The following is a 23,598-nucleotide window of genomic DNA, read 5'->3' as shown; positions in this document are numbered from 1 at the left end:
TGATCGTTGATGTTCAACATCCCCTCATGGCTGCTGATCAATAACTTATCAGCTGTCTCTGTGGAGACGCCAGCTTTGATTATGCTCACGGCTCTGAAGTTTGGTCCCGTACGTCTCGACCCCGCTGAGCTCCGAGGACCCGGACAGACTCGCTCCCGGCCCCGCTGGCTGCTCCGGGCTTCGGCGGACCCCCGCAGAGAGGGGCCCCATACTGAGCTGAGGGGCCCTCCATCTCATCAACACAGAGTGATTCAGAGTGCACAGCAGGACGGAGCGCCTCCATCAAACCAGAAGACTCTGAAGACGAAGGTCCAAACGCTCGACGTGATGAAGAGAAAACCTGCACATCATACAAAGATCTGTTGTCGGGGATCCGTTCATATTTCTGCTCGCAGGTTTACAGAAACTGTAATTATTAAAGGCTATTAAAGGCATTTACCCAGAGGACGACGAGACGTCCTCAGACAGCGAAGACGTTCAGTTTACTGTGAAGGACAACGTCAGAGACAATCGTCAGAGCAGAACTACGAGACACACACTGAGGATTGAGTTTGAGGATCTTTGTCTGTTTGGTCTGTGACATTCAGGAGTCCCGTCTTCAACGTCCTCCTTTAAAACCAGTCCAGGTTCTGACGTTTACACCAGCTCATGATCGATGTCTGACGGCAGCGTCAACGTGTGCTGTGACGGGACGTTTTTAACGACGACTGGACGTTATTAACCTTGACTGGCCTTCGTTAGCCTGAACAACGTGCTGCCTGTCGGTGTGTTTGCAGTAAACACCTGCAGACGCTGAGGAAGCTGAGGATTTTAAATGCTGGCATTGGACGAATAAGAAAAAGACATTTCTGAGGGATAGCCCTGCAGAATGAAAGTCTGGTCTTAGGTGATCAGATCGCAGGTGGAAACCTGTAAAAGAAGTGTGGACAAGTGTCAGGCTAGCTGTTTCCCTCTGCTTCCAGTCTTTATGCTAAGCTAAGCTAACTGTCGTGACTCCAGAGAGAAACAAACTTTTTCCCTGAACTTCCTGAAGGATGCTGGGAATCTTCCATCGAGCTTCTTTTGGTACTTTGCTCAGAATGAACTCTTTCCTTCACGTCGATATCGCTGCTTCTTCGGTCATATATCAGGAAATAAAACGCTGGATTTGACGGCGGCCTTTAAAGAAAGCTCCCATCAGCCCGTGCGATGTGTTCAAGAACCCCTGCGTCTCTCTGCCTCACATGCTGGCTGGCCTGCTTCTACATTATACAGGTTTTCTCTTTTTTCTCCTGCCAAGTCTTTCCATTTTCTCCTCGCCAGCTGGTCAAGGGTCTCCTGCTGCCGCTAGGGCCCACAGCTCACTTCCTACTTTCTCCAGCACCTGTTCCTATTTGGCAAAGCCGACCAGGATCCTGAAAGCTTGGAGACGAGCCATCTGCTGCCCAGCTCTGCACCATTTTACCCCCGATCCCTCGAGTCTCTGCATGCATCCTGATTTTCTGTCTTTTGCGGCTCTGAATCACGCAGCTCTGCTCGAAGACGGCGCGAGAGCCGAAATGGATTGGCTGCTAAATCCCAGAATCACCGTTTAGCTGAAGGGAAAGGCTGTGCAGGTTAAATCAAAGCAGGACTCGCGTAGCAGAGCTCGTTTACCTCACGCAGGTGGAGTGACTGATAACTGTCGTCTCTCAGCTCAGATCCTGAACCTCATTCTCGCCCTCACACGGCAGCAAAAGCTCATTTCTAGTGTTTCCAAGCTCCTGAGGCTGAGCGACGAGTCGGAGTTCAGGCATCACGCTCCACTTCAAAGACCACACCGTTTGTTCTTGTCTAACATGTTGGTTTGGTGGCACCATGATGAAATCCTGCATCTTTAAAGTGTAACACGCACCTGAAAGCAAACACATCGCCCAAATCTATCACATTTAAAAACACATTTGGAGTAAACTGCATAAAATAAGCCTTTTTGTCATCGTCAGTATCAAAGTAACTTTATTGTTGGCTGAATAAATAACTTCACAGTCTATGTTTTCATGTCCAGAGTATAAATAAAGCATGTTTTTGAGGTTAAATGCATTAAGAGGCCAGCTGATCGCAGGAAGAAGTACTTATGCAAAAGTAGTAGTTCTGTACTTAGTGTTATTTAAAAGGACAAAAGTAAGACAATCAAAATATACATGAAGTATTACACATTAAAGTACTTTGCAGAATGGCCCATTTTAGAAAAATATCAAATTCTACATTTTAGATAAATATTACATTATTGAATTGTAATTATCAATACATTAATATGTGCATTACCTGAATGTTCGAGCTGGTGAAGGTGGAGCTATTACTTGCTATACTGCTGCTTAGAATAATCTATAATAATACATTAGATTTTATGTTTTGTTGATAATAATTAGTGTTAATAATCAATAAAGTAAATTGTCAGTACAATTATCAGTGTTTTACATGGTTGAATATATCCCTCTATCCATCTACGTGTATGAGTGTATAATATATAGAAACGTTTTGTATGTTATGGACTACAGCTCCCATGATGAGGAGCGCTGTCTGCCGCGCATGCGCAAAAAGGTAGTGCGCCCATGCGGATATACCGCTATGTAAAATGGCGGCGTGAGAAAGGCTTGTTCAAAACACAGCGGTCTTACCTGGAAAGGTGGTGAGCTAACGCCTCTGAAACGGTCTGTGTTACGCGGAGCTGTCTGAGAATCATTTAGAGGTAGAGGTTGGAATTTACATTCCAGAAAAGGTACGTAACATGTAACATTAAACTCAGTGTGTATGCGGAGCTAATGTTAGCTTTCAGGCTGTGTTTAACATGACGTTAGCTGTTAGCTGCTACATGTGGGCCCGGCCGGGTTCGCCTTAATGCTGCGAACCTTCGATTAGCTCATCGGCTAACAGCCTGAGGACGGACGCTAGTTACATGAATGAACATATTGGTAGTTTTTTCATTGCCGGCACAGTTAAGAGTTAACTGTCTTACCCGATGAAGTGTTTGATGAAACCTCAGTTATCCCCCGAGCAGAGGAACTGATGTCTGTTAGCCCGGAAAGAAGCGCTAACTAAGTTAAGCTAGGTAGCCGTTACCTAACTGGAATCCCACGCGACAGTTTTGTGTCTCTGAGGGTTTGACTGAGGACAAATCTGAAGCTCATCACCTGAAAAGGTGTTTTAATAAGGTGGATTAATGTTTACACCAATGCTAGCCCTCCAGAATATTCTGACAACACACCGGCGCTGAAGTCAACTGATGCGTTCACAGACGGGAGGTTACCGTCATTTCCATTAATGAGATATTCATTATCTCCATTACCGATCAGTCTGTTATTGATCAGTGTCGACAGGCGTCCTGTGGTCCAAATCTTGAGTTCTGTCTCACAGACCTCAGTGTTATATGATATTTGATTTATTATTTATGGCTTTTCATTGTGTGCTGTGGCTAACCTTCCTGCCTGGTTTGTGATTTATGTAAATTGTCTGTTCTGTCTGTTTTCACTCGTGTTTGTTAACTGTGCCTCTGCTCATTTGTTACAGAGCAGGTGGGATGGCGAAGAGGATCGCGGACAAAGAGCTAACGGACAGGAACTGGGATCAGGAGGAGGAGGGCGAGGAGGTGAGTGACCGATGAACACACCGATGAGACAAACTGAAGATGTGCAGCGTGTCACATTTTGGGTGGTGCTGATGTTTAACCCGCTCGCGCTGTCCTCCATCAGGCCGGGACCTTTTCAGTTGCAAGTGAAGATGTCTTGAAGAACCGGGCGATAAAAAAGGCCAAACGCAGGAACACTGGAGCCGAGGTAAGGCCGCAGATAAATGGCCGCCCCGTGTGTGTGAACGTGGACTGAGAGTGATTCCTGAGGACGTGTGAAGCCTCACGTGTTTGCTCGTTGTTTCAGGGTGAGAGCAGCGGTGCCTTCAAAGGCTTTAAAGGCTTCTCTCTGAGCGCCTCGGCGGCGTCCGCAGGCTCCTCTCCAGGACCGTTCTCTGGATTTGGGAACGGAGGCGGCTTTAAAGGCGTCGGCGGTCTGACCAACGGGAACAGCATCAGTCCATCGTTCGGAGGTTTCTCATCTGCCGCGACGTCCACCGTGACGCCAGGTGAGGACGAGCTGTCGGGCTTCAGCGTGACCACTGAGGACTCAGCATGGACAGAGAGGGACGTGGTCCTGTCTGTGAGAGGTGTCTGTTTGTTAGTCAGCAGGGACAGACAGGCAGACAGACAGAACAGCCACAGACTGAACAGCCACAGACAGACAGACAGAACAGCCACAGACAGAACAGCCACAGACAGAACAGCCACTGACAGAACAGCCACTGACAGAACAGCCACAGACAGAACAGCCACAGACAGACAGACAGACAGAACAGCCACAGACAGACAGAACAGCCACAGACAGAACAGCCACAGACAGACAGACAGACAGAACAGCCACAGACAGACAGAACAGCCACAGACAGACAGAACGACAGACAGACAGACTGACTGACTGTGCTCGTTCATGATGCTGAGATGAAACATGAAGAGATGGAGGAGAAGGTTTCCTCTCAGCCTGGAGGCGTCTGTTGTCTCGTGGTTGTTCATGGAGAGCTTTGGTTGGTCTGTCTGTGGGGATCAGCTGGATCAGCTGTCGTAGCTGCTGCTGGTTGCAGAGTAACAGCGATCTGTGTTTTCTCCTCTCTGGTTCTTTAATGATGGTCTGCTGAGCTGAGGAGCAGCAGGAGGCTCAGACCGATCGGTGCAGTCGAAGTGCTGCAGTCAGTCTGTTTCCTGCTGCGCTTTAGTGGAGGACACCGAACTCTAAGAACGTACTGAGAGGACAATGAGTCCTAATTAACGACGTAAGACAAAGCGTGCTGCGTTCAGGTGTGAACGAAGCCTCCTGACACTGTTTTAGAGTCTCGAACAGAAAATGTTTTGATGGAGCAAAGATTTCTCTTGAAAAAGAGCCTGAGTGTGTTTTGAAGCTGAACTCTGTTTCTGCTGCTGATGCTGAAGATGTTTAATGTCAGGGCTGAAAGCAGAAAGCAGCCGTGTGTCAAGCTTGACGTTCAGGTGCTTTGTTGCCCCCTCCCTCACTGAAGCCCCCCTGTGTCCGTCTGCACTGGACATTTGAACGAGTTGGACTGAAGCTTCGTCTCAGTTGTCCTCAGACGGGGTTGTGGGGACCGTAGCTGTCGTTTTGTCACGTGGCGTCTGATTGGTGCTGCGCCTCCTCCGTCAGCGTGTGGCTGCTGTTAAAGACGAGCGCTCGCAGTGAGCGGCTCCGTCCTCCTCCTCCTCCTCCTCCTCCTCCTCCTCCTCCTCCTCCTCCTCCTCCTCCTCCTCCTCCTCCTCCTCCTCGCCGCTCGCTCGGTGGACTGTTGGTGTGTAATGGAGTTGAAAAGCTGCTCCTTTGTGCGGCTCCTGCTCTGCTGTTGGAGTGTAATGGAGCTGAATTGGGGGGGGGGGGGTGTCTGTGTTTGTCTGCTGCTCTTTCATTCGGTGTTGCTGCAGGGAGGGGGAGGGGCTCCCGCACTCCTCCTCTCAGCTCCTCCGAGCCTCATCTGGCTGCTGTCGCACTAACCTTTCCTCCTTCGTCGTCTCAGGTCTGACGTTCAACGGCCCCGCCTCCGCCAAGCCCCCCGCCGACGTCACGGCCAAGCAGACCAACGGCTCGTCCCCGAGCCCGGCTCAGAGCTCCTGCAGCAGCGGCGGCGTGGGCAGCAAGGAGTACAGCCGGCAGCTCACCGCCCTCAACTGCTCCGTGCGGGACTGGATCACCAAGCACGTGAACGACAACCCGCTGTGCGACCTCAACCCCATCTTCAGGGACTACGAGCGGCACCTGGCCAGCATCGAGCGCCAATACGGCGCCGGGTCTGCCGACGGGGGCTCCGAGGAGAAGAAGCAGGGAGGGCTGCTGCCGACCGCGGCCGCCCCCCCCCCCCCCTGCGTCGTCTTCCTCCTCTGGCAGCAGGAGCGGCTCGGCGGCTCCGGCCGCCACTTTGTTCTCCTTCGGCAAAAATCCCACAGAAGACTCGGGCAAAAGCTCCGCCGCCGCTCCCGTCGGCGTCACGTTTAACTTCGGCAAGAAGGTGGACAGCTCGGTCCTCGGCTCTTTGGGGTCCAAGACGACTCCCCCCAGCTTCTCCTTCTCCTCCAGCGCATCCTCCAGCCAGACCTCCCTGTTTGGAGCTCCCGGGTCTGCTGCGCCACTGTCCTTCAGCGGGACGAAGAGCGAGGACGCCCGGCCCGCAGGTACAGAACGTCACGCCGTCCTAGAGGCGTTATTTCAGATCCGTGTTCCTCAGTGTGAGTCAGAAAGATCTAAAACGACCTCTTCATCAGTGAAGCTCAGTGATGAATCCAGTCAGGTGAGAAGAAGAGTGAACGCGATCCCGGACGAGTCGAAGTGAAGCGTCTAAAGACGTCACTTTGAGCTCGGACTGTTTCACTGCTTCTGAAGCAGAAGAGCAGCGGCTGCTAATGAAAGGCAGCGTTTTTAAACAAACATCTGTCTGCAGAACAGCTGCTGATTCAACTGACCTCAGATCTGTTTGAAGCCGTCACGCTGAGGCTCTGTGATCCTCGGAGGATCCAGGATGTGATCAGGAACATTTGCTCAGAAAGACGGACAAGAACCGTTTTTATTCAGTTTACTGTCGTAGAAGAAAACGTTCACACGGACAGACTTTTGGTGTTTTATCATAAAAAATAACTCAAACGGTTCAATAATCAGAAGTGTCGCAGATCAATGTGTCAATCAGCTGCATCACTGCGCTTAAAGTCTCTGCTTTGGTGTAACTGTTCATTAACGAAGCGTCACTCGTCTTAAATCAGCTGATCTGACCTGCAGCTCATCTGCTCACGCTCATTAACTTCCTGTCTGTCCACCAATCGTCTCGTCACGTGACTCCTGACGGTTCGTCTCGTTTCCTGTTTAAACCTGTTTTTCTTCCTGTAGACGAGAACGGAGACGAGGAGTCGGAGGAGCCGCCCAAACCGGAGGTGAAGGAGGTGAAGGAGGACGACGCCTTCTACTCCAAGAAGTACGTCTGTGCAGCCGGCTCGAGCTGACCTGTGATCAGTTTTATTGACCAGGTGAATCTGAGTGTCTGTCTGTGTCTCAGGTGTAAACTGTTCTACAAGAAGGAGTCGGAGTTCAAGGAGAAAGGAGTCGGAACGCTGCACCTCAAACAGATGGAGGAGGGCAAGACCCAGATGATCATTCGCGCCGACACCAACCTGGGTAACGCGGGGGGGGGGGTGTCAATGAAAACATGTGTTCTGACTCCAGATGCAGCGACAGCAGCTGAGCTCGACAAAATCTACACTGAATATATTTTAGATTTTAATTATGATGTTTAATTTGGATTTGTAACGAGCAGAGAAACAGAGAAGAAGAAGAGGAACCTTCTTTTTCTTCTTCTTCTGCTCAGAGAGCAAACCTGAAGCTCATGAACCATCGAAACACTCGTAAATAGGCAGAGGCAGCAGCTGTCTCCATGTTTGCTCAGACTGAAGGAGGCCGCTGAGCTGTGGTCGCGCGGCGCCGCCTGCTGGTCGCACGGCGCCGCCTGCTGGTCGCTTGCTGCTTCCTGTTTCTCAGAGAGCTCAGTGAACTGATTGTTGGTGTTTCTATGGTTTAAAGCTGTAAAACATTTGAGAAAAAAAATTAAAGAAGCTGAAGTGACAGGAAGTGCCGGCGAGGTCAGGTTTAGAGGCTGTCACTCAAACTGAACTTCCTGTCTCACCTGAGTCTCTCGTGAGGCTCTGAGGAGACAATCAGCTGGTCCGACAGACTCGTCCTGACGATCAGTTCGATGTTTAAAGACATTCTGTGAGTTCATCAGTGAATCGATTAGCAGGGATCAGATCGTTTGATGAAGATGAAGGTGAAGGTTAGCTGTAACTGAGCGAGCTGATGAAGTGTTGACTGACGGCGCCGTCTCTCCTCCACAGGAAACATCCTCCTGAATATCGCCGTGCAGCCGTCCATGCCGTGCTCTCGGGTGGGGAAGAACAACGTGATGGTGGTCTGCGTCCCCAACCCGCCCGTGGACGACAAGAACCCCGGTGGCCCCGTCCCCCTGCTGATCCGGGTCAAGACCGCCGAGGACGCCGACGAGCTCCACAAGACGCTGGAGGAGAGGAAGGGCTGAGGGCGGGGCTTTGAGCGGACTGCGCCCGGCGACGTCACGGCGCCGGGTTTCTCCACACACACACACACTCACCTGAACACACCTGTTCTTAATCCAATCACGTCTCCCTCAGTCTGTCACACGATTGGTCGTCATACTGTGAAATGTTTGTTGATTCTGAATCACATCGTCGTCATCGTCGCTCCTCGCCCGGCTACATTCCTCCGGCTCGACGCCGCTGCTGCTGCTGTTTTCTTAGAAGCTGAGCGACGTTTCGTCGGCGTCACTGTTTGATTTACTGTTTTAATTTGGAAAGCGTGAATCCTGCAGCCGCGGCGCGGACGGCGAGCGCTGCTGACCGGAGTCTATTTATTGTGTGTGCGGGATTCGGACCCTCGACCGGGTGTGAACGTTCCCCTGAAGAGCGGCGTGAAGCAGACCGCGTCCTTCTGTCTGTAAACATGGACTCTGTGGTTTTAAGTGTCCTTTGTGTGGCCTCGGGCTGAGCCTCCAGAGGAGGCGCGTCACCGTCTGACAGCGTTTGTTAAGACTTTAATTGGAGAATAAAAGGAAACAAACCCTCGTCTGTTCTGCTGCGTCTGTTCTGTGTTTGTCTGTCTTTAGACTGTGTCACACAGGTCAAAGGTCAGGACCGGAGATGCTGACGGAGACTCGCAGTACAATCTGAAAACAGGACGAAATGTCCACAAACATTTGATTGACGCGTTCACGTTCGGCTCAGGATGAACTGATGAGCCGCCGTCAGCTCGTCCATGTCTGATCAGAAAGACGTCCCATGAGCCTCGGCTGAGCTCGCCGTTCTTACTGCAGCACAGGTTAACAGGGACACTTTGTCCTCATGGTAGCGCCAGAGGAAAGACGTCCTGAAGGTGGCGCCGGTGGACGGACGAGTCATTTCACAGGAAGCGAAGCCTGAAAAGAGACGAGCTTCGGTTCGATCAGAAAAGAGGAAGAAGCACAGCAGCGTCACTTTTCTGTTAACGTGTATTTCAATAAATAAAAGAAAGCGACAGACGGAAACATGCTGAGTACAAAAAGCTTTACAGAGCAAACTGTCCAAAGGTCAAAGGTCAGCGTGGATACATTCAGCCGGAGATCTACCAACCACATCATCATCATCACCTTCATCGCCGTCTGCACTGAGGAGACAGACGGAGACACTGCGGAGCGACTTCGATCGAGGACGCTTCATCTGAGTGCAAATCGATCACCGATAACGATCAATAACAGCTGACTGTCAGATCTCACATCATGAAGACACGAAACAAACTCAGATCTGTTTTCAGTCGATCTGATTGATCAGCTTCATCTCATCACTTTGGATCAATGACGTGTCTCACAGCTGATCGATCAGAATGATCAATAGGAAACAATAATTAGCTGCAGCTCACTTTGATCCATGAAATAAAGAAATTCAACATCAACGTGACTGTGATCAGTTTGAGTTCAAATCAATAATCGATCCATCTGAGTTTGACTCGTTTTCACGTTTTCTTTCTTCAAAAACAAAGTTGAGAGAAAAAGTCAAATTGTTTCATTCGCTGCTCAAATCTGATTTCTCACGTTCAGAAATCACAACTTTATTCTAAAATCCACATTTTTTTCCCAAAAAACAAAAACAAAACTTCACCAATAAATTCAGAATTTGTTCAGAAGTTTGAAGTTTGTTTGATTCTCTGAGGCCAACAAACAAACAAACCTTCTGTGTTAAACGGAGACTGACGGTCGTCTCTGACGGTCGTCTCTGACGGTCGTCTCTCTGTGGACGCTGTGGCGGCCGTCTGTCGGTCTCCAGACGTCCAGACGTCGGTCCGTGCTGCCGCTGTGGTTCTGATCAGATGACGTGAGCGCTGATCCTCGGCGGCGGGTCTTGGACGGACCGAACGTTTCTCGGTCAGGTTTAAGGCTTCAGGAGCTCACACAGAAACCTGAACATCCAATCAGATCGCTTCCCTCATTTTCAAGTCACTTTCAGTTTGAGTCGCAGTTTTAAAGAAAAGCCGTAAAAAGTCAAAGCTGGATTATTGATTTTCTGTGGTGAGAAGTCGACTCGAGTCCTTCAGACTAAAACCAGGACCTGAACCTCCGACAGGTCCCACTGAACTCACGGTCCGGCAGGCTGGACCTGGACCTGGACCTGGACCTGGACCTGGACCTGGACCTGGACCTGGACTCAGACTGTGGAGACGCTGAACATTTTAAAGCTGTTTTTAGACGAACTCTGTTTTTAACGTTTGTCCTTCAGGCATTCAGCTCGAGTCCTCTGAACCTGGTCTGTGGACAAACTGCAGGTTTGGAGCGTTTCATTAAAGTCAAAGGTGGTCCCTGCGGGGCGGGTGGAAACGTGATGTGAACAAATCAAAGCAAGAATCAGCTGCGTGACCTCTGACCTTTACAACACGTCACGTTTAGACTGACGCTGATAAAGAGGCTGCCAGTCAGCTGATCATCAGTCAGCTGATCACCAGTCAGCTGATCATCAGCTGGGCGACAGGACAGAATCGATTCATCGTTTGACGACAGCGACAGTTTGAATATTTGGAGTTTCAGCAGGTTCAACTTGTTAAATGTTATTTGTTGAAGAAATGAAAGTTGGTTAAAGTAATTAAAGTTTTGGGGTTTAGTGATTCAGAGACTCTGAGGTGATCGATTAATGATTAATAATGATCAATAATCAGTCAATAATGTCTCCATGTGAAACATTTTTCCTCGTTGGTTACCTGTTTCTGTGTCTGGGTAAAGTCGCCGTGAGCTGGTCTGAGTGACGCCGTCTGTGTCCCGCCTCCTCCGGTCAGGTGGTAACAGTGAAAAAGAAAAAGATGGCGGCGAGTCGAACGGGACGTGTGGTTAAAGCAGAAGCTTCGAGGCGTCTCTGTGAGGAAAGCAGCAGATATTTACAAGAAAACGCACATTCTTCACTTCCTCCTTCCCGGTCAGAGTTCAGCCAATGCCTTTTCACACCGAGGTCATGTGATCCCGACGCCGGGCCTGTGTCCGTGGAGACGAGCTCGGACTCAGCGGGAACTGAAAAGAAGAAGAGGCACTTCTCGATTGGCTGGTTTGTCGCTCGCCGCTCTCTGACTCGTCTCCGGCTGAAGCGGGTGTTCGGTTGTGGTCTCGCCGTGGACGGCGGGGGGCGCCGCTGTCGTCTCAGTGGCCTGATGCAGGAGGCACTTGGTAGTGATGCTCTGAGGGGGTTCGCCGCCGCCACCGCAGCTATGTCATCAGGATGGGCTTCTGCCGCACCTCCAGGATGTCTGACAGACACACGAAGAAGAGCCACAGTGACGATGACTGTGTGTGTGTGTGTGTGTGTGTGTGTGTGTGTGTGTGTGTGTGTGTGTGTGTGACCTCTGACCTGTGGTTATGCTGTGTGTGTGACCTCTGACCTGTAGTGATGCGGTGCGTGTGTGTGACCTCTGACCTGTGGTGATGCAGTGCGTGTGTGTGACCTCTGACCTGTGGTGATACTGTGTGTGTGTGTGTGTGTGTGTGACCTCTGACCTGTGGTGATACTGTGTGTGTGTGACCTTTGACCTGTGGTGATGCGGTGCGTGTGTGTGACCTCTGACCTGTGGTGATGCGGTGCGTGTGTGTGACCTCTGACCTGTGGTGATGTGGTGCGTGTGTGACCTCTGACCTGTGGTGATGTGGTGCGTGTGTGTGACCTCTGACCTGTGATGATGCGGTGCGTGCGTGTGACCTCTGACCTGTGGTGATGTGGTGCGTGCGTGTGACCTCTGACCTGTGGTGATGCTGTGTGTGTGCGTGCGACCTCTGACCTGTGGTGATGCGGTGCAGCGGCAGGGTGACGTAGGTCAGGTGGGAGTAGAGCAGGAAGTAGTCTTCGGCTCGGTTGAGTTTGAGCCAGGAGCCGACGAGCGAGCGTCCGGTGCCCGACAGAGAGCGAGAGCGCAGGTTGGAGGTGGAGTGGAGGTCTGAAACAGGTGAGCACACGCTGACGTCACACCTGACTCACCTGGACCTGCAGGCCGCCATGTTCGCTACATCACACCCCCCCCCCCACACCAAAGCAGTGAGACCGGCTCGTACCTTCATCCTCTTCCTCCCTGAAGAACTCCTCGCTGTCGTTGGCCGAGTGAGACTTCTTCATCTCTGCGATTCGGTTTCGAGGAACTTTCCGTCTCAGACTCGGAGAGAAGAAGGAGGGACGGTTCCTCTCGGGAGTGGGGGGGGTGCTGAAGGACGTCACCTGTGAAAAGCACGTATCTCCAGATGTGAGGCTGAACACACACGTGATGTCACAGATCATGATGATCAGCTGTTTTTCTGACTGACACACGGTGAGTCTTTGGTAAACGTGAAGTTTGTTTGTTCCTGCCATGAACGAACGACGGCGGCGTTTCTTTGACTGTGAGGATTCGTCACGACAAACATCTGCAGGCTGATGTTTAAAAGCTGCATCATCCTGAGCTGCTCATCCATTATTGATCCTGACCTGATTTCAGCTCGGAGGCGTTCGCTGGCGGCTCGGAGCTGAACGTTTTATACTAGGACTCCATGAACGCTTTCAGTTATTGTGTATTCAGGTTACAGGGCGTTGGTGTGTGTTTGTTGTCCTCACCCTCTCGTGCATTGGGGACACCTGGTCCTCCTCGGTGCCACAGGGGGAGGTGTCGCCCGTCGGCACCCTGCTGACGGCCATCTCGGCGTGACCTTTGCCCTGCGGACCCTTCATCCTCACAAACTCCATGTTGTTGTATTTGTAGAAGCCGAAAGACATCCGCTGGGCCATCTTAGCAGCCACGCTCACCTGCAGCACACACACACACACACGACGGACGTGCAGTCAAACACACTCTGCGTGCAGCCAGGACAGGTAACAGGAAGTCCTGCATGACATTAGCTTCATGCTAACATTAATAAGACTATATGGTAACAGTATGCTCATGTGTCAAGTGTTACTCTACTAATATATGTATGCTAACATGCTAGTGTTAGCATATGTATGTGAAATAATAAAAATATTTCAGCACAAACTGAAAAGAACTGTAAACAAAAGGAAGCTAACAAACAAACGAAAATGTTTTTTGACCTCCAGGTACCATAATATAAACAGCAGCAGTGTGAAGCTATTGTTAGCATTTCAGCATGGTGCAGTTAACATGTTGACATGCTAATATTTAGCACGTTAGCTTGCCACATAATAACAGATGTAATGAAAAGACACGAATATAATGTCAGATTTAGCTTTAGCTTTAGCAGGATGCTAAACATTATCTGCTAAACATCAGCGTGTTAATCTTCGTGTTAGCATGCTGCTGTTAACATTTAGCTCAAAGCCCTGCCGCGGCGCGCAGGCTGCAGCTGCTCACCCGGTTGTCGTAGACCTTCTTGAGGGCCTCGTAGCGGATGGAGCCCTGGAAGATGACGCCCTGGAAGGTGTTGCTCTTGTCGCTCGCCACCAGCTCCACACACACCATCTCGCCCTCGCCCACCGTCATGTCACTGAACACCTACACGAAGACAACAGCGACATTCACGTGCAAAGACCTTCGCTGTCAAAGCGGCAAAGTGTCCTCGTCTCTGCACGTCTGTGAAGACGGCACTGACTTCTCTGTCTGAGCGGCTGTTTGTCCCTCCAGTCGACCAATAACACGAGGTGTGAATGCAGCTCGTTTTAAAAAAGCATCCAGCTGCACTTTGTTACACCAGCAGCAGCTGATTGGTCCCGGTCGGCGAGCAGACCGGGACCAATCAGCTGCTGACAGGACGCCGTGTTCCCACCAGATCCCCCTCAATGATCACGTTCGATCCCTCCACTGTTTTCACACACTGACGGCAGACATTTCTATCCTCACAGGAAAAACCAGCAGAGGAAGAAGTATTCACATCTTTCACTGAAGTAAAACTTCTGCAGGGTAGAAGTACAAGTGCAGTAAAAGTGCAAAGTAAAAGCACAGAAGTACCACAGTTAAAGTGTGAGCTGTGAGTCACCTCCTCAAAGTTGTCGATCATGAAGAAGATGTTGGGGTAGCTCATCTTGGACTCCTCTCCTTTGCTGTCCATGGCGTGTTTGCTGGGGGACGCGAACACTTCCTGTCAATCAGCGCAGGATGAATGAGTGAGGATCGACGAGCCTGAGAGCGAAGGTGAGCCGCTGACAGGTGACAGGTGTGCGCTGGCCTACCTGACACTTCTTCTTGTGGATGTGGATGTCTCCTGCGTCTGAGCGCGTGCAGACGGCGCACGTCACCACGTAGTCCAGCTGAGGACAGCAGAGTTTCAGGTCAAACAGACGTGTCCTCATCGTGTTTTTGACTGAAGTACTACAGAGAATGAAGTACTTTGCCTTCTCACTACTTTGTTTCTTTACCCAGCAGAACGGCTTCATGCTGAGTCTGACTCTCCGATTCTGCACATCAGACTGCTGATCTAATTATTCTCACTGGAGGTTTGAGATGAAACGTCCTGTAGCGCCACCATGAGGTCATCACATTCATAACGAATCACACTGAGGCTCTGCAGAGGAAGAGGCTCGAGCACGCCGGGCCGATCGTGCACAGTCAGACAGTACCTGTTCATGAGGTGTTGGTGGCTTTGAGAGCGGCTCACCTTCTGCAGGATGAGGTTCAGGTAGACGCTCTCCTCCCAGTCGATGTCCGGGTCTCCGAGGCCGGGCAGCTTCTTGGAGTCTCTCCTGTAAACCTCCACCTCCACCTGAAACACAGCACACACGCTCCATCAGAGGCAGCGACAGGACGGGACCCCGGAGACTTCCTGTCACGTCGGTTTGACCTCAGAGACGTGGAGGACGAGCTGCTGAAGTCGATCCAGAGACAGCAGCTCAGCTCTCCCGCCAACCAAACTCCATTCAATTTAGGCCTAATTTAAAGGACAAACAGTAGTACCACCATCAGTTCTTTGTACAAATATTCAAATATTAGTAATATTTGTTTACTGACGTGTGTTCATCGCACAGCGTCAGACTGACCTCCATGTTTTCAGCAGCTTCACTTCCGCCATGTTTCTGCTCACTTCCTGTTTCGTGGAGCTGGAGGATCTGACTTCCTCTGGACGCGACGCGTTTAAGACGCTCTGTTACTTTACTGCCGTGTGTTGACTCGTCACCCCCCCATGAGGGGTGTTTCCCACTCGCAGTGTAACCATGGCAACCATTCCCATGCTCTAAATGGTTTGTGAGTGATATGAAAGCTGGCGCGCGGAGACCTCGTATCTCCCTGCAGACCGAACTGTCGTCAGGCCTGTTTAAATAAAGATGTGGAGGACTGAACGCGCGGTCGCTGACAGTCGGAGACGAAGCGTCCCATCTGACCAACAGACAACGGAGGACAAAAAGAACCACAGAAGAAGAAGAAGACGCAGCCTGACGTGAATGGATGAAGGAGTGACGATGAAGCTGAGGGTCTGCTGTTTGTTCAACAGGCTTTTTAAAGACTTTGTTCAGCTGCAGACGGAGGAGAAGAAGAAGAAGACGGAGGAGAAGAAGAAGAAGACGGAGGAGAAGAAGTACTCTGAATGTGTACTTTAACACGGACGTGGAGCGGTGACTGTTTGCTTTTACTAGAAAGAGACGTTTTAATGAAGGTTTTCAGTTCCTGTTTCACTTCATCTGTTGGAACACACGTACACACACACGCACACACACACATGCACACACACACACACACACACGCACACTCTCCAGTCTTTGTAACGCAGGCCGTCTGTGACAGAGGACGTAGGACAGACTGCAGGAGGCAGACGGTCCGTCCCTCACAACATGAAATCAGTCAGAGAAGAAGAGCTTCACCTGCTCGTCAGCTCAGCTTTATCAGGTTTCTACACGTTTAGTGACTTTTTAGATTTCAGACTGAAACATTTGAAGGTTTTAATGGTCAGAAAACGATTAAAAACTGAAATCTGAAGCATAAATTTTAACCCGTAGTGGAAAAAAATGATTCCAGGTAACAACAGGAAGTTAAATAAAGACGTTTCCTGGTTTCTGTTTTTCATGTTTTCACTGGTTTTCATTAACGACCTCTTTCTTTTCACCTCTTTATTGATCCTGAGATGTTTGCTCACATGCTGGAGCAGGTCGATGTGCACCGAAGGATCTGAGCCGTGGTGTCAATCTGCTGATCACCTGATCGCTCGCTCGATCGATCGATCACCTGATCGCTGCAGCTGTACCTGTAGAAGGTTAACATGTGCTCGTCACCTTTTTGCCCTCCGTGTTGTCGGCGCTGACGTAGGCGAGCTTCCTGCGGACGTAGAACAGCATGTCGTCCTGACGCGGCGCCCACTTCTCCATGAAGTACGTGGAGAACATCCAGGTCCAGAACACGATGCGGTCATCTTTAAAACAGCCTGCACACGCACGCACACACACACACACACACACACACACACACACACACACACACACACACACACACACACACACACACACACACACACACACACACACACACACACACACAGAAAGGAAAATAAGATGTGAATGGCTGAGGGACAGGAGGAGGAGTTAAAAAGTTAACATGAATCAGCCTCTCGTGAGCTCGTCAGATGGAAACAGGAAGTGAAGCTTCTCTGAAGACGTCACGTGACGCTGTGGTCAGACGGCTTCATCACACAGTAATCTGTCTTCACGGCCGGTAAAACACCTGATCAATGATTCACACACTGCTGGATTATTACATTCACATGCTTTTATTTTGAAAAGCGATCACCAGCACGCTGACGGCGAGTGTTTTGGACGTCGGCGCCCTTCGTCACCTCAGAGGATGACAAAGCCCTCAGCTCATAAAAATAAAGACAAACGGCGACTTCAGGATGTGTGACGAACCTGATCGAAGACAAATTCAACAAAAATCACTGCTGATCCATCGTCTGATTGGCTGCCTGCAGCCTTGATCCTGGCTGTGATTGGTTTGTTTGGACACTCCAATCAGCATCAAGCTGGCCACTTTGAACCTCCTATAAGAAGACGTGTCTTTTCTGTCAGACCTTCATCACCCTCATCACAAAGCAAAGGCAGCCTGAGACTTCCTGCAGCTCTTCACAATAAAAGCCTTCACTCTTCCTGTTCCTCATCATCCCGCTGAGCTTCATCCTGACTGACCGCTGAGCGCTCACATCCTCACGCTGATGGCCTTCATCAGGGTCAGCTGCAGCCTTTCAGCTGAGCGCTGACGAGCTTCAAACGTCTCTGCATTTCTGCTCTGGTTCACCTTCGCTGCGGCTGGACAGACGTTAGGTTGGACGTGACGAGGTGAGTGAAGGACGCGAGCGCTGTGATGGACACAAGAACAGAAACATCTGGTTGATCTCAGGCAGAAATGACATCAGGTTAGTTTAATTTGGAGGATTCGTCTTGTTTGCTTTGACTCTGATCTCTCTGAAACACCTGAGCGGGGACAGAAGGCGTCCTCTCGTCCAGCCTTCACTCAGACCCTGAGACACAGTGACGGTGAGTCCAGAGATCTTTGTGCTTCAATATTTGCTGGTTGTTTCTGTCTCCGCAGGCTAACGGCGCCGCTCGTCGCTCGCTGCTCTCGTCCTGCTCATTCTGTCCTCGCGGTGGTTCACGTGGTCTGACGGCGTCCTTTGAAGACGTCTGGCAGCTCTGCAGCCTCCGACACGTCCATGAAAGTCTGCTCTATTTCTAGCTGCGAGTCGCATTTTAAAAATACATCAGTGTGTCATGAAGACGGCGTGCCATCGCTCGTCATCTGATCAAAGGGAGCTGAATCACCCACAATCCATCTCTGCTGGCACGGACGAGAGAACATCAGCAGCCGCGTCGGCCTGCTGTATTTTTCATGACTTATATAAGAGCTGGTGGAGCTCGCTGACGCTGTCGGAGCTCCAGTGACCTGGATGAAAGGATGAAGTGAAGGAGGGTGGATGGACGGCTGATGGAGGGATGAGCAGACGAGCCGTAAAGGTCTGAGACTCCAACACGAGCTCGATCTGTAACTTTGACCTGCTGAACTAAAACTACTGAGAACCACCAGAGCTCCTCAGAGCCCCTGAAGGACCCTGAACCTCTAAATGATCACAAGAAAAACCTCAAAGACCTTTAGAACCACAGGAACCACCTGCAGCTCTGGTTCCCCACCTGGGGGTCACGACCCCTCGCAGAGGTCGTCTTCAGCGCGCGGCCGGACGAGCTGCAGCTGGACTAAGGGTCTGACCTGGAGACGTCACGGGGTCAAGACGAGCTGTGGATGCGTCCAGCAGAGGACATGAGAGACTGAACATCATACACGTGGATCTCTGTGCTGATTGGCTGCTTTCACAGGCCTGAATGTACAGCGTGAACACACACACACACACACACACACACACACACACACAGAGCACAATGTAAACAGATGGGAGGCGTCCCGCCGTGGTCTCCGTCTGTCTGAGACGTCCTGCAGTCTCACACACTCACACACACACACACACACACACACACACACACACACACACACACACACACACACACACACACACACACACACACACACACACACACACACACACACACACACCCGCATTAAACATTCAGCAGGTTTGTAACGTCGTCTGAGCGGCTCACACACGCACTCGATGAAGAGCAGCTCTCAGCTTCCTTCCTTCCATCGATCTGCGTCTCTGAACCACGAGCTGCTCCGCCTCACACGCCGATGGCAGAGTATTTATAGCCGGCGCGTCGGGAGGTAATTACACCTGAATCATTGATGTCTCGCCTCCCCGCCGCTGACGTCACAGGACGTGTTTGATGGCTCAGAAAGAGGAAACGCTGAGCTGTCAGAGGAATCACCTGCAGCCCAGGTTCACTGTTTGACCTCATGCACTGATCTGTGAGAGCTCGCTGCCAACAGGTGAAGGTGTCAGGACAGGTGAAGGTGGTAGGACAGGTGAAGGTGGTAGGACAGGTGAAGGTGTCAGGACAGGTGAAGGTGTCAGGACAGGTGAAGGTGGTAGGACAGGTGAAGGTGTCAGGACAGGTGAAGGTGGTAGGACAGGTGAAGGTGTCAGGACAGGTGAAGGTGTCAGGACAGGTGAAGGTGGTAGGACAGGTGAAGGTGTCAGGACAGGTGAAGGTGTCAGGACAGGTGAAGGTGGTAGGACAGGTGAAGGTGTCAGGACAGGTGAAGGTCTGTTTCAGATCTGTTTTGTGAATTCCTGCAGATGTCCCACTTTAAAAGTCCTCCAGAGACAGACACCAGGCTGCTGGAAGGCTTTTATTGTGAAACACTGGACTGTTTCCTCCACACCGCGATGCGTTCAAGTGTCCCAGCTTCCTCTTAAAGCACATGGATTTGATGCCGTGTGGAGAGAGACAGCTGAGCAGAGACAGGTTTCAGTCAGTGACACACTGAGCTCGTAATCGATCAATAACCCAGAACGCCGTCTGAGAAACAGCAACGATTTAGTCGAAGAAGTCGAATCACGGCTGTCGTCCGGATCGACACTTCGATCCTTGTTTGGCCGCAAAACAAACGATCTGTTACTGATTCGTTCAACAGCACTGAAGCTTCAACAGGAAAATCTGATCTGCAGTCAGATTTCCAACCCAGCGGCGCACAGATGAAGATCAGCTGATGCTCCAGTTTGACTATCAGCAGGAACAAACGTGCTGGTGCGTTCAGGGACCTCTGCACTGTGTGAGAACCACCGTCTACTTTCTGCTCACCTCTTTCTTTCTTTCTTTCTTTCTTTCTTTCTTTCTTTCTTTCTTTCTTTCTGCTGGGCGACACAAACAGGCAGCAAGTCTTTAAAACTGGTTTTGTGACGTTAACTCAAACATGAATCTCTCCAACTTCATGGGGTCAAAGGTCAACTACATGAATGTCAACACCTCACCGGAGCATTGTAACCAATGAATATCATCTGTTCATTGAACTGTGTACACGCTCATTTCCTTTGAAGAGGATGGGAACGATCAATAGCAAAGAGCAAAGAGATGCTACAACAGCTCAGCATCCTCATCCTCATCCTCATCCTCATCGGAGCCCCACAGGGTTGTGTCCTGAGCCCCTTCTTGTTTACCCTCCACCAACGACTGTCAGCCCCTCACCCGTCATCACACACCTCAAATACTGGGAGGACACTGCAGTACTCGCTCTCTTCAATGCTAACGCCTCGGCTGCAAGCTGCCATGACTCCACGTCTGTCTGCGCACATGAAGTTAGAGAACGTGCTGCTTGTCTCTGCATGATGAAGCTTCATGTGAACTGACGCTAACATCTGGCATCAATACAAAGAAGACAGACGCACGAAACGACCGCAGTGAGACGGAAGTGAGACAAATGTGCAGGACAGACCTGAGTCACTGTGGACGCCCTCAGACCAGACTCACTCAGCAGCTGGTAGAGGACCATCAAGGACGGACGACAGAGAATAAAGAATCAATAAAGAAGCAGCAGCCAGACAAGACAGAGCACCTGAGAGGACAGCATGGACATGGACATGGACATGGACATGGACACGGACACGGACATGGACACGGACAGAGACGCAGCTGCTCGTCCCGCTTCAAATGTAAAGCTGACATCACTCTCCTGCCGCTGTGAGGTCGCCACAGACTTTCAGCTTCAGCCACAGACGTCGTGAACGTCCTGAAACTGACCAATCAGCAGCCGGCGTGCCTCTGCTCTTCACTGACATGAAGAAGAGGAGCGACACACAGAAGCACGTGTGCTGCGATGAAGTCATGAGTCGTGAACAGAGCGCCATCTCCATCAGAACAAAAGAGCCACCACGCACACACACACACACACACGAACGAACAGACACACACACACACACACACAGAGACGAACGAACACACACACACGTACGAACAGACACAGACACACATACACACACACACGTGCACACACACACACGTGTCGATCCAGCAGATTTGATTGATCTGATCAGCAGGCGTCGATGAGATCAATGATCAGAGTGAATTGATCCAGTTTCAGCTCTGAAATAAACTTCATGACGTCGTTTGAAAAAATTTAATATCAAACTGTTTTTTTCACACAAACACATGAAGAGTTTATAAAATCTGATGTTTAAACTTCAGCAGTTTAAATAAGTTCAGCTGAAACTGATCAGTCCATTGATCGATGATCGTCATGTTGTTTTAATGGTTTCATTGATCTCTGCTGTGGAGTCATGTGATGTCTGATTGGCTGCTTTTCCTCTCAATCATCTCAGTGTGTGTGTCATCCTGAGGAGCTGTGGACCAAACAAACATGTGAAGGCGTCACTTTGGGCTCATGTCACCACATTTCTCTCTGTTTCCAACAATCGATCGATGGAGGAAATGATCAGCTGATTGATCCAGAATGAAAACAATCATTAGTTGCAGTCCTTTATAAAGCAGCTGAGGTCAGAGAAAACAGTCTGAATACTTTTACTTTCAGTACTTCAGGTGCATTTTCCTCATTAAACTGACGTACTTTTACTTTCAATGCAGGACTTGTACTAGTGCCAGAGCATTTTTACAGTGTGGTGTTAGTAGTTTTACTGCAGTAAAGTACCAGAATACTGCCTCAATCAGTGGCTCTAAAGGACCAAACAGGCCGTCATCACGTCAGGTGACACTGAGCTTCACTGCTGCAGGTACAAACTGTTCAGTCCAATCAGCACAAACCAGGTGACACAGAGCGGATCTGGATCAGTGCGGCCCCTCTTTGCCAGGCCGGTGACCGCAGGCCCGGCACTGAGGTCCCGATCCTGACGCGTCCATGAAGCCAGAAAGCAGAAATGAAAGAGCTGAGCTGAACGGGAGCGAGCAGACAGCGGCGGGGGAGCAGCACGCGGCTCGGCACTGACTGGGCCCCGGAGCAGAAAGGACGGACTCACCCAGCCCGCTGATCTCCTGGCGGATGTTCAGTCGGTTCCTCTCGTCGGCGATGGCCTTCAGCATCTGCTGCAGAGAGCCGTCCAGCTCTCCGTTCTCCTCCTCCGCTGGCCCGACAGCCTTACACAAACCGGGGAAGGACGCCATCTCCGAGCTGGGATCATGACAGTCCGGGCTAACAGCTACCGACGGCACCGGTTCACGGCAGCTAACGGACGGCTAAAGGGAGCGCGGAGCAGGGAGGGAGGGGGGACACCCGAATCCAATCCCGAATCAGACCTTTAGTGTGCCTCTGCAGACCTGCGGGGGCCGGAGCGGGTCTGCTCTGCTGTGGTAGCCCAGGAAGGAGCAGCGAGGTCGGCTGCTGAGGGAGACTCTGATCCTTCTGTTGTGCGGATCAGCTGGAAACACCCCTCACACTTCCTGTAACAACACGAGGCATTTAAAGAGACAGAGCACCAAATGACGGGGCCGGAGCACAGACACACACAGGTGACACACACAGGTGACCCAGAGCACAGACACACACAGCGACACACACAGGTGACACACAGGTGAACCAGAGCACAGACACACACAGGTGAACCAGAGCACAGACACACACAGGGACACACACAGGTGAACCAGAGCACAGACAGGTGACTGTTTGTTTTTGTTTTCCTGGCGGCTGAAATGAGCCTCCATACTTGCTGTTACTTTATGGCCAGGTCTGTGTTGGAGCATTTGGGTTGAAGACTGTGACAGTAGTAGTATTAGTACCAGTAGAACTTCAGTACTGATATATTTATTTTTCAATATAATACTTAGTGAGAAATAATTGTATTTGTTTAAAAAACAAAACAAAAAAAACAAAACAAAAACATAATTCATCCAGTGTTTCTTTATACAGTAAGATGGAGCTGAGTCCGTTAGCCTACTCCGGTGCTTCGCTGGTCATGAATCAAGCGCACCCCTGTTCGAGTAGCGGCTAGGCGGTCGGAATAAGTCAGAGAGTCCCCGCCCGCCCGCCCGGCGGAGTGAAGAGGGAATAAATGTCAGAAAACAGGGACCAGAGTTTGAACAGTGACACCTGCTCACCTGCTCCTTGACTGAAGTCTCTTCACCACACTGCCTTTAGTGTCACTGTCCAGTTTAACAAGTTAGCACCTGGCTAAGCAGCTAGCTAACGACGGTGAAAGCTAACTGACGCTCGTTAAACTTCCTCCCGAAGTCTTAAAGTTAGTTAACGTCGCTTAAATAAACTTTACATCGCGGAGGGTCACAGAAGAGCCGCTGAGGGGGACGTTTTTACCGTATTTGCTGGTCTGGTGCTTTGTTTACGTGCTCTCTGTTAATCCTTCGGCAGCTGAAATGTGAGACGGTCAGATTTTACGACAGGAACGAACGGAGACAGACGTGATGGTCTGGTGACTTCCGGGATCATCATCGAAAATAAATGGAATAAAAGTTCACTTTAGGTTGTGATAAAAGCGTAGAGGGGACACATGAGGAAGACTCAGCCCACAGTCTGAACGGGGACACAACTCTGCCTAACGCCGCTGTTGATCCGCGTCAGACTCCGCCCAGGCGAGACCTCGTTGCTGGTGAAACGGGCGTTAAACGAGTGCACCCTTTGTCTAGAGACAAAGGATGACGTCATTGTCTCACGA

General features: G+C 50.6%; 2 protein-coding genes across 2 annotated transcripts; one reads left to right on the top strand and one right to left on the bottom strand.

Annotated features, from left to right (window-relative positions):
- Positions 1 to 2,596: 2,596 nt before the first annotated feature.
- On the top strand, positions 2,597 to 9,737 carry nup50 (nucleoporin 50). The gene is given in 9 exon segments (XM_070992404.1): positions 2,597 to 2,737; positions 3,526 to 3,604; positions 3,708 to 3,791; positions 3,891 to 4,092; positions 5,581 to 5,917; positions 5,919 to 6,232; positions 6,939 to 7,023; positions 7,105 to 7,223; positions 7,937 to 9,737. Coding segments are annotated over 8 exon segments (1,410 nt in total). The 5' UTR covers positions 2,597 to 2,737; positions 3,526 to 3,535; the 3' UTR covers positions 8,137 to 9,737.
- kiaa0930 lies at positions 9,104 to 22,367 on the bottom strand. Its single transcript, XM_070992405.1, has 10 exons — positions 21,952 to 22,367; positions 16,319 to 16,467; positions 14,713 to 14,817; positions 14,288 to 14,365; positions 14,095 to 14,196; positions 13,473 to 13,613; positions 12,722 to 12,910; positions 12,190 to 12,349; positions 11,919 to 12,074; positions 9,104 to 11,393 (listed from the first exon to the last, which is right to left on the bottom strand). The coding sequence occupies exons 1-10, from the start codon at positions 22,094 to 22,096 to the stop codon at positions 11,353 to 11,355; spliced, it is 1,266 nt and encodes a 421-aa protein (XP_070848506.1). The 5' UTR covers positions 22,097 to 22,367; the 3' UTR covers positions 9,104 to 11,352.
- Positions 22,368 to 23,598: the final 1,231 nt, after the last annotated feature.

This window comes from Chaetodon trifascialis, chromosome 22 (assembly GCF_039877785.1).
Source record: "Chaetodon trifascialis isolate fChaTrf1 chromosome 22, fChaTrf1.hap1, whole genome shotgun sequence".
Classification (NCBI taxonomy): domain Eukaryota; kingdom Metazoa; phylum Chordata; class Actinopteri; order Chaetodontiformes; family Chaetodontidae; genus Chaetodon; species Chaetodon trifascialis.
The sequence above is the reverse complement of the archived record's forward strand: the minus strand, read 5'-3'. Positions and strand labels throughout refer to the sequence as shown.